Consider the following 11,648-nt stretch of genomic DNA (forward strand, 5'->3'; position numbering starts at 1 on the left):
ACCTGGAGTCCTTAATGTTAATGTTCTTAAAAAAACACCTGTTAGATGACATCTAGAACGATAAACATATAACATATAAGCTACTGTATTTAGAAAGAACGAAGAACATTATCAACATATAAGCTACTGTATTTAGAAAGAAAGTCAAACAAATGAGCTAAAATTTTTGTTTATTTACTATTTAGTCAGCAAATGACATATGTAGCATGTTCTGTTAACCAGCATTCATCCATGCACACAATTACTGAGTTTAAAAAATTGTTTTCCTTACAGACTAACATTTACTTGCATTTTTCGAGGAGTTTTTTAATTGCTATTTTTGTGGGCCGGTTTGATCGAAATTTGCCCGGGCCAAAAAAATTAGCCAGTCCGCCCCTGCCATGACTCCTTCATGCTTCGGTGGAAGATATACGAAATTCATGGCGAACGATAGCAGCACATTGTGACGTCAGAATGTCACCAAACTGATTCGGCTTTTGTCATTTTTCTCTCTGAAAAGTGGAGAGGCCCTTTAAACTTTTGGCTGGAGAGGCCCTTTAAACTTCTGACTTCTGATAACAAGAAAAAACAACAAATACAAGGTCTCTTCGAAAGTCTTTGTTTCAAATTCTGAGCACGATTTCGGGGGAAGTGTTTTATCCGCACATTTCAAAAAAATTTTTCTGGCATTCCCTGCGCAGAAAAAGTACTTTACAGTCTGGCACCACAGCAAGCACCGCTACTGTAAATGCTTGGAATTTGCGAATGACGGCTTTTTTTTTAATATTAACATCAATTCATAAATTTAAATGCAAAATAAGGCCACTCACCAAATTTCACATCGATTTTCGAAAGAGAAGTGAACGAAATAAATCTTTACTTTTACCAAATTTATAAGGGATCAGCATGGAGCAAGTTCCTTTTTGCCACTATTCAAAATGGCGGAAGTAAACAAATTTGCCTCACAGCGGACCTGTGAGTCAGACATCTAGCGCCTTTGGCGCTTCTATCATTAGTCATTTCAACTGCCGTTCAAAATATCAAGATGGCCGCTTGGCGAGACACCAAGGATTTCGGAACGAGCAGCAGTAACCCGTTTGAAGAGGATGATTTTGAGGAAATTCATTCAGCTGAACTATCAAGAATAAAACATGAAAAGCAGCTTTATGAAAAACGTATGCTTGATAGCACGCAAAGGTCAATGCGGCTTATCGAAGAGTCGAAAGATGTTGCTTGTAAAACTGAAGAAGAACTTGCTCGTCAAGAAGAGTCTCTCTTGAGAACCGAAACAACTTTGGATAAGATTAATGGTGATTTGGATGTTGCTGACCGACAGCTGACTTCGCTTAAAAGTATTTGGGGTACTATAGGAAACTATTTTCGCAAACCAGTGCAAACAAAGGCGATAGAGGTGCCACATAAAGAGAAGAGAGTTGAAAAGAACCCCACAGTGACAACTACGGAAAAAATTCGTCAACAAACGAAAGGGCCTAATATTGGATGGGAGGAAAAGAAAGATGTCTTTGGTTCGCAGCCGTCTAATGTAAATGTCCAACTTGATAAGAATTTGGACTCTATGATGTCAGGACTTTCTGAACTCAAGGGACATGCTTTGTTGATGGGGAATACCCTTGATAGGCATGATGACATAATTGATCGGGTGACATACAAAACGACAAGGGTAGACGACAGGGTGGAAAGTTCCAGCAAAGAACTAAGGAAAATCTTGAAAAAGTGAAGCTGGTGCAAGTACACAATATATGCCTGGTTGATTATCAGTAATTTGTTTTCTTGTTCAAGATTTTTTTCGTTTAAGAGGCTTCATGTTTCTTATACAGGCTCTATGCATTATCTTCAGCAAGCTAAGAGCAAACTAGGGAAAGATGAATGAATATTCCACAACAAAAAGAGTAAAATTGTATCTGAAGCAACACTACTGTCTTAAATGTTCTCAAATTGTAGCATCATTCTTCCAATTTAACAAATAGTGTTAAGCACCAGGAGGGTACTCCCATTATGGCCTAACAGGGGGATCCAGTCAGGGTCAAAGAGGGTCAAAGCTAAAATATTAAATAACTACCCTCAAAAGGTAGTCTTTTTTGACAATAACCCTCATATCATAGCATAAGAACAGAAATTATGTCCTTGTTGGCATCCATTTCTTTGTGATCAACAGGTCCTACTTTTTCAATTTTTTTTCCCCATTGACTGTTATTTATTAAATCTTATTCATTTAAGGAAAGATAAAATCTTGTTCATTTTCTATAATAAATTGCAAGCTAAACTAAGCATTATGTTATTATCGAAACTGGGTCATTTAGTAGCCATTTCGTATGACCCTCAAATCGACTGGATCCCTGGCAGGCTTTTAGCTTCTTTTTATTCTGCTCACTATGAATCTCAAGATGGCTTGGAGAAGTGGAAATTGCTCCATGGTAATAATACTTTTCACTTGACATTGCCATAAAATAGGTATTTTTGGATGTTTCATTTAGATTGTCAAAAATTATACTTTAATAGGTACCATGTGTTATGTTTTTACTTTTTTGAGTCATTGTGAAGTTTTGCAGAAAAAAAGCGTATTCAATTTCATTTTTATACTTTGTAGATTTGGCAACTACATGTTTGCAATATAACTCCTCATGAAATCAGTATTTATCTAAGAGCATAATTATCATAGAATATTTTAATGTTGTCTTTGACTCAATGAATGCCCATTGTAGTATTTGCATTTAGTCCTATGTAAAGGTAAGTTATTTAAGTCATGTTCAAGAGGTTCGCACAGCCTCTACATATTTACCTTCAAACTATAAATGACATATGGCAAACCCCCCACAGCCAATGTTAGCTAAGCCCCTGCTTGCTCTCCTTCTTTCAATTTGCCAAGCAGAGACCTTATCCTCATGCCAATGCATCCTAGTTTTTCAAATATAGGCCTATATTGCAAGCTAAACTAATCTGTCATTGAATCTGTCAAACTAATCTGTCATAAAACTGTCATTGAAGCAAACTTATTGTAAATTGTTGTAACTATTTTTCAATTTAAGTCCAGTTATTGCTAAAACCATTTCTGTGTTGCCTTTCTGTCCGTATGAAATCTTGAAGTATGAACCAAAAAATATAGATCTTTTTCACTTTCAAAGTTTGAGTCAAAAATTAGAAAAAGTCCCATTATTTCCCAGTGTAATGTTTCACATAGCAACATATCCTTTCCATGACAGTGTATTGTGACACCAATACCTTTGCATGCTGGTTGGCACAAACAATCAATCTTTTTCTGATAAATGGACAGAAATATCATATATTTTGCTGCAAAAGTTGCTGCTTGGAAAATTGATAGAAAAATAATTATTGAAATATGCTGGAAATAAATTTAAATTGAAGAATTGTAACATTGAGCTTGCTTGCATGTTATTGAAATGTTTTGAAAGCTATTTATTTTACTATATAATATACACTTTGTTTTCGTTAGATATAAAACTGTTATTGCGGCAAACCAATTTGTAAATTGTTGTAACTATTTTTCAATTTAAGTTCAGTTATTAGAAAAACAATTTCTGTGTTGCCTTTCTGTTTGTATGAGATCTTGAAGAATGAACCAAAAAAAGATATATCTTTTTCACAAAATATGAGAATATTTCTATGTACCATCACCTTAAATAATTTAAAAAAATTTCAACATTCTATAAAAATACAAAAAATCCACCACCACTCAAGTTAGTTGTTATAATTATTCATAAATGTCTATCTGTATTACTAAATTTGAACAAATTTTACCATATGTACTTTAAATATCAACCCAATACTTAAATATTGTTTTTATAAAAAAATACTGTTTCTAGTCAGGCAACGATCAGGTTAAGCATGAGTCTCAGAATCATCCTGTTCTATACAAAATAGCATACTAGATATTATTTTTAACTGTTTGGCGAATTTTTACATGTGGGTGAACAAAAACAGAAAAAACATTAACTCTTAACAAAAGAGCATTTATCTTAGGAGTGTTCATGGGTGTATAAGACCCCATTTACATTGTGCCGGATAAATTTTATCCTCATCAAAATTAATTCAGACAGGCCACGTTTTTGCACGAATTTGAGAGCGGCTATACGAACAAAATCCTATTTTGTTTTCACTGTAACCGAATCAAGACCTTTCGCCATCTTGGCTTCCTTGTAGTTGATAAATAATCGTGTTATAAGTGCAGCATCTTCGTCAGTCCACATAGAATTGGCATCCTTGTCAGCTTTCCCTACTTTCTTTGCTATTTCAGGGTCATTTTGTTGCAAAGAATGAATTATTAAAACTAACTTTGCCTAATTTGTTTTGAAAAAATCTTCGGACTTCGTCTGCAAGAGAAGCAGATGATTCTGAAGATAGAATGATAAGCCTTTTTACATTGGCGGAAATTTTGTTGTTACTTTGTTGCCCAGAGATGACTTCGTTTTGGGCGTTCTGTGCATGATTTAGGTCATGTGACTGCAGTTACCCGAAACAGTGTAAACGGGAGGAAAAAGTGGAGAAAATTTGTGTGGCACAGTGTAATCGCAAATCAATCTGAACAAGTTTTATGCAATGCCAATCTGCCTTGGAAAAAAAATTCTAACTTTTTAATACTGCTATGGTTTTTCTGCAGGTTTGGGCTTCATCCCAGCCTTTTCCACATGGGTTATTGAATCCTTCACCCATGGATCTACAATATATACTAAATTTTGACAAAAATATAATATTTGAAATCATGCAAGGGCTGAAGCTTGCTCGACAAAAGCAAACTAGCCTAACACCACACGAAAATCTCAATAAGAGAGCATAATAGGGTTATGTAGAGATTAAACTGTATTGCAGCAAATTTTAACCCCCTCCCCCCCTTTCTTTCTTCATTTGAAAATTTCTGGAACTATTCCTGACCTCAAGTCAGATCTTTTGTTAACAAAATAATGATATAGCAACATATCTTTGTCATTACCCTGTCATCACTGCAAATCAAACAATTTATTTTACTTATTTCCCATGAAGAAACAAGTTTAATTTAAAGACAACGTTACTGTGAACATTTTTCGATCAATGGGTCCTCTTCCGTCTTGCACTGTTCATCATTCAATTCTGTTCCTTCATTTTTCTCATAACCTCTGCCTGCATGAGATGCAATGCACCACACTGACGTCACCAGAACAAGAGCCATTATACTTGAACAGGAGAGCATAAGAATGCTAAAACCAGGAAAAATTTTGGCTGTAGCTTTGAACAAACTGTTCCCTGCAAATGTCATGATGTTGACTGCAATCAAGCTTATGAAACCAACATACGACAACACAGTTCCTTCATCTCCGGGCGAGACAAGCTTTGTTAAAAGAGCACGAATGGTTGACATTGCATACGGGAAAGCAAATGATAATACCGAGAGCCCGTATAACATTGGCTTTGTGTTAGCAAAACTAAGTGAGATATGGGTTGCAATTAAACTGAGAAGACCTAAAATGGTGACGATGTAATCTGATGGGCGGAAAAACTTTGCACTTATGATCGCAAGAAACGATATACCAATACCCCGTGTACAATGCAGGATCAGAAAATACTGTCCAACTTCCTGGGCATCAAGGCTCAACGGGCTGTGTTTTAGAAAAAACGTGATCAATACGTTTTCACCTAAGATTGCCCCATTGGCAAAAAACGCAGCTAGAAGCAAAAGCACTACTAACTTTCCGGATGAACATAAGTATTTCTTTGCAAACATTGCGATTTTCTTGAAAATATCTTTGAGGTTTGACCCCAACTGCAGGCAAAAACTTTCATCTTTGTGTCCATCGATTTCCGTGTTTGAATGTGTCAAGCTATGGTTACTTGATGAGGGCAAATTCGGTAACAAAAACAGGACAAATGCGAAATTCAAGAAAGCTATCGAAGCAGGAAACAAAAAGGCGACAGTGAATCCAAACTTTTCGAGCAAAATACCTGCCACGAAACTACCGAGTCCTTGGCCGATGAATATCGATCCTTCTAGTATGGCCATACGCCAGGTTCGGCGGTGGTCATTTCCAGTGACCCCTGTCATGTAACAGTAGCTAAGCATGATCCCGCCTTGGATATCACCGTAAATGCAGGTGATCGAGGAACCAACAGCAAGATAACCAACGCTCAATTCTTTATAACGGGCACAGCAAATGTAGACAACACATTGCAAAACAGTCGCAATTGGAGGAAGCAGTAATAATTTCTTTTTACTTATAATATCTGATATGGCTCCGACTGGAAGAATTGTAAATAAGGATGGCACATATACTGATAGAAATATAATCGTGTTCCACGTAGCTGCTTGGCTGTAAATATAGTTTTCTTCATCTTTAAACGCTTTCTGGCCAAGTTTGCTGCAGACGGAAGAATTGAATTTGTCGTGGCAGATTTTCGCGATTGTCAGTTGAGGAAGAAGCGATAAGTTTCCTCCAAGGGCAAACATAAACAGAAAAAGAAAAGGCTCTGTAGCAAACTCAAATTTTAGGCCCATGATGACTGTAAATCCACTGCCCTTACGATTAAACACCACTCAGAAAGATCACGACACTTGTATTTATCACGATGACCTGATGTAAAATCTGGCCGTTTTCGAGGACGGAGACAGGTCAAAACAGTACCCCCTGCAGACATTGAGCAAATATCCGGGGGCATATTAGCACCAATTGAATCGTTATTTGTCCACACGTGGCTCTATTTACAAAACCTATTGTCATGTGTATTGTTAGCTTGCTTGAATGGCATCCTGGAAAAACCAGACCCTGAGAACCTAGGATCCCTGGACCCCTAGGATCCTTAAGTACTGAATGGGAGATGCAACGACTTCCGCACAGCACACGGTGTCTATCTGCGCCTATGGCGTCAGTCTAGAGACGCTTAACTGAAATGTGTGTGCGCGTTCACACGGTGTCTATTTGTGTCTAAGCATGGACCAGATAAGATGAATTCACGCTGCAGTGCTTCTTTTAGTTTTGATTTGACTTTTAGTTTTAAGGAGAAGACAAAAAATGAGAAAAAAGCCGTAAAAGATCAATTTGGACAAAATAAATCTTTCGAAGGAGGACCCAACAAGGAGCATTTGAAAATTTGTTAGCAGAGATGAGAATATCTGACGGAGACGGATCTTGTCATATAAAGCAGGGCAGTGGCGGGGTGGCTATGTAATAGTGCTAGTTTGGATTTCGTTTGTTTTGCATCCTGTAATCTTAGTAATTTTATCACCATTCGCACATTCGATTGTTTATAATTCCTTTTGTTATCTAATTGCACCTTTAGATTCATTAACAATTTCTTTTGGGATTTTTAGTATCATTTTTAGTATTCTTGGGAGAAATATATTTTGTATTCACTATTATTATGTAAATTTACATAGCTATGTAGCACTACAATAAGTTCTTGTTTCAGGGCATTTTTTAACATTGTAACTACTGGGCCACTGGCCCAGTGGGCCCCTCTTCCGGCCCAGTGAAAAAGCAAAATTTAGGGCTTTCGGCCCACTAGTTTGGGCCCTTTTCACAAATGTTTTTTTTCAAAATGTAAAAAGTAAAAAATTAGTCTTTCACATTGTGCCACTTGTTGAGCACAGAAGGAAAGGCCCTTTGCATATCTATCCTCTTTCTGGGTTTTCTGTCGAGGCTCTATGTTGCTATGGTTGCTAGTTTATGTTTGGTGTTGTCATGGTCATTTTAGACTGTGTTCTAAAATCGAAATAGAAAGATCAAAAGTTTGTCAGCTAGAAATCCATGTTAGAGATGAAAAGAAAAGCAACAAAGAGTGGTCACGAGAAACGTTTGGAAAAAAAGAAGAATGAATTGAAAGAGGCTGCCACTGCAAGTGGCCAAACATCGCTACTCTCCTCGTTTGGATTTACCAAATCAAACACCAGCAGTCGGCCTAAGACTGCCAGTCCTATTGATGGCGAATCAACAAGCGATCAAAACTCATCAACTGCAGTACCCGGTGCTGAGGTGAGTACAGCTTCTGACTGTTTCATCGATTCAATGAAAGATGATAAAAACGTCAACGAATATTTTCTTAATACTCAGGAAAATTATGTCATTGACGATGTCGATAGTGATGATACTCATGCAGACATAGGCCATGGCCTTGGCCTTGCTGACGCCGAAACTTCGAAACCAGACAGTGCCTCGTCAAAAATCGATTCCACAGATGATCGTTGGTACAAAGGCAAAAAATTAGACTTGAATTGGCTGCTTTTAGCTGAATCTTGCCTGGAATTAAGTAGGGAAGAACAGAAAGGACAAAAAAAACGACGACGTCCCGTTGTCACTTGCTTACTTTGCAGCAAGTATGAACCTGAAGTGAAAAGGTATGCCACTAATGGACGAATACCAGTTGCCAGTGGAGTCCGGGTTGATGGGAAAGACAGACTGTGTTTACTTGTTGATCATTTGCTTTCCTCTGCTCACAATGAAGCATTAAGATTGAAGAAACTTGAAGAAGCGTGGAGTCTCTCGTCAGACAGTCATCCTTGGGTCAAAGTTATGAAACAATGCAAAATACAAACATTAGAGTTTCTTTTACGAATGGCTGTTGATGTTTACAATGATTGTAGAACGGAAACACTCAGTGCAAGAAGTTGGCCATCAAGGTCTTTGGCAACTGAACATAGCAATGCTTTACTCCATAATTTTGAGACAGAAGGATGGCACACAGATTTTGTTCCTTTTAGTCAACCAAGCTCTGTATACCATTAAAGGGATCCAGTAACCTATGCAGCAATGAGAGACATAGTTGCTAAGCAAGAGATGAAAAAAACTGCTGATGTATTAAAAGATTGTCTGTGCTTTTCTGTTCAAATTGATGGAAGTGCTGACAAGCAGCAGGTTGATTCTAAATTTATAACAGCAAGGTTAGTCCCAACGAATGAAGTGAGTGTGAAGACCGTTTTTCTTGGCATCGCCAGCAGTGATTTAGGAGGAGCTGAAGGACTTCTTGATTCATTTATTTCGTGCTTGAAAAGTGTTGGTGTGGAGACAGAGAAGCTTGTTGGAGTCACCACTGATGGAGAAAAAGCAAACACAGGCAAAAACGCAGGATTATGGACATTGCTCAAACAACATATTGGCAGGGATATCTTGACAGCGTGGTGTATTTGTCATCGTTCAGATTTGGCCCTTGAATCTGTTCAATCTGAGGTCCCTGAACTCCATCTCTGGATGGCTGATGTTCTTGCTCTTTCGACATTCTTCCACTCATCCCCACGTCGCACAAAGTTGCTGCACAAAGAAAATGATCAGGCTCTTGCTTTTCCAAAGCATTTTGAGGTCAGGTTTGCAGAGCACACTTTGAATTTGCTGAAAGCAATTTTGAATAACCTGGAAGCAGCAAGAAGGCTTTGGACAAAAATGACAGATGGAACCATAAATTCGGACAGAAAAGAAAGCTCATCTGCAAAAGGATTTCTTATGAAATGGGGCAATGGCACACAGCAAGTGTGGTTGACCACTGTTATGCATGATCTGTGCAAAATTTTCAAGAACTTACAGAAAATTTTTCAAAAATCTGACCTCATCCTACTGGATGTATTAACAGCCAGGGATGCAGCTATTGTCAACCTGAACGTCATGAAGGAGATGCCAGTGCCTGGTGGGCAGGAAGAGAAATACTTAAAGAACTTAAACTCAAGTAAAGAAAGCAGTGGAGAAAGAAATATCAGAAAAACCAGCCAGGCTCATAGGTTTGTCACATCACTACGCAGAGAAGATGGTCCAATCAGAGTGGAAATTGTTCAATCAGCAATAAACTTTCTAGACCAGCGCATGAACATTGAGCAAGATGAAACAATCAACAATTTAAAAAAGATATTGGATGCAAGTTCACCAGCGCAGATGATAAATGCCAGCAGAGATCTTGTGAGCCAGATATTTGGAGAGGACAAGGTTGAAGAGTTTGTCTCTGATGTCTGCATGTCATGGACAAACCTAAGCAAAGTTCAAGTCTATAGCCAGATAGAAGATTCTGGCACACTCTATGCATTGAAGCTGAGAAAAATGACAGAGGCCAGCATTGGTTTGCTCAGAAAATTCCTTGCTTCCTTCCTCACCTTGACACCACATAGCATGGCAACAGAGAGAGCTGTCTCCCATTATAATAATATCAAAATATCCAGCAGAGCATCACTAAAGCCAGAATCGATTAACAGCTACATGCATGTCTCTCTCAATGGCACAGGGACTGCATATTTTGACCCAAGACCTGCAGTTTTCGAATTTCTCAAGAGCAAAGACAGACGTAACAGAGAGCCAAATTCAGAGATCTATAGAGAGAGGGAATTCATTAAAAAGTTCTTTTCGAGTGACTCTGGTTGTCTGTGACGGGACATTTTCTGGACATTAGAAACTTTTTAGAAACTTTTAAATGTTAAACATATTATTAAAGTTTTATTGAATTGTTATACTTGTTATACTCATTTTCGTAGCTTTATTCTTTTTATACTCATTTTCATTTTTTTGAGTCAAGGGGTCAAGGGCTCTGGTCGCGAAAAAGTGGGCCCTCTTGAGGATTTGGCCCACTAGTCAAATTTCCTTAAAAAATGCCCTGTCTTGTTTAGTTATATTTTGGGCGTGTTACATATAGAGTTAGTTTTTGAGTTCGTTGGAGTTGGAGTTGAAGTTGGAAATGGAATTCGGTTAAGAGCGATAAGGTCAAGTTTTGATATTTTGTATGTTTAGGATCTCGACGTTTTATGAATGTGGCAAGATGCTTGTAAAAGATCTTGTCGGCATAAATTATGGATTTATAGGACACGTATAGCTATTTAAGACATCCCGCGTGACGATTATTGTGGATTATTTGACATATTTGAGAGGACAGTGCTTGAGAAAGACTGTGCCTGACATTAAGAGAACGAATCGACGTTACGGGACAACCGTAGAGAAACATTATATTTATAGAACCTTTTATCGCGGAAAGATCGTTTGATCTGAAGAAAGACGTTTCAACATTATCATTGTGTCTATTTGTTTCTTTTCTCGTGGATGGAAGAACCATTTAGTGTCGAAGATAATAATAGGGTGGATACATTTATTTGGCAAAATAACCCTATTACAGCTATGTTTCCCCTGGGGTGGCCAAGTCGATTTCTGCGCCCTATCTATATATCGTAGTTATATAAAAGCACGTGTTTCTGGAAAAGAAATCAATTTTTTGAATAGGTTTTGACTAAAATAACATTTCATGAATGGGTTTTGACGAAAAATGCGAGTATGAATGGAAAAAATTATGCAATCAGTACAAAAGTTAAGATGACCTTCTCGATCGTGGTTCGCCAAAATATCCAGCCAAACTGGCATATTCTCGAGGGTCGGCCTATTTTCGCGGAAATAATATGATAGGCAAAACATAAAATACTAATAAAAAAACATCCTATTCATTTACATTGATGTGTTTATACAAGGCTGGCGGCCCCTTGCACTTGTTTATTATATCCAGAATACCAACCTCATAGTAAAATAACATTTCTATTTTGGCGCATCTTAGTTTTCCTAACTAAAGGTAACCTTAGTCCATTAGGGGCACTGCTTGTGGGCGATTTTATTGAAATTTAATCTGGGGGTCTAAGAATCAAGGTTAGTGACATAGGAGGACCCACCTTTGTTAGGTAACACGGGAACAATTTTTTTGATATCAAGCCTTCT

General features: G+C 37.7%; 2 protein-coding genes across 2 annotated transcripts; one reads left to right on the forward strand and one right to left on the reverse strand.

Moving 5' to 3' along the window:
• Window positions 1-926: 926 nt before the first annotated feature.
• Window positions 927-3,533, forward strand: LOC135683442 (synaptosomal-associated protein 29). Its single transcript, XM_065198690.2, has one exon. The coding sequence runs from the start codon at window positions 1,025-1,027 to the stop codon at window positions 1,715-1,717; it is 693 nt and encodes a 230-aa protein (XP_065054762.2). The 5' UTR covers window positions 927-1,024; the 3' UTR covers window positions 1,718-3,533.
• A 1,487-nt stretch (window positions 3,534-5,020) lies between these two features.
• On the reverse strand, window positions 5,021-6,481 carry LOC135683441 (proton-coupled folate transporter). The gene has a single exon (XM_065198689.2). The coding sequence runs from the start codon at window positions 6,479-6,481 to the stop codon at window positions 5,021-5,023; it is 1,461 nt and encodes a 486-aa protein (XP_065054761.2).
• Window positions 6,482-11,648: the final 5,167 nt, after the last annotated feature.

This window comes from Rhopilema esculentum, chromosome 7 (genome assembly GCF_057945365.1).
Source record: "Rhopilema esculentum isolate cy_ngs chromosome 7, ASM5794536v1, whole genome shotgun sequence".
Lineage (NCBI taxonomy): Eukaryota > Metazoa > Cnidaria > Scyphozoa > Rhizostomeae > Rhizostomatidae > Rhopilema > Rhopilema esculentum.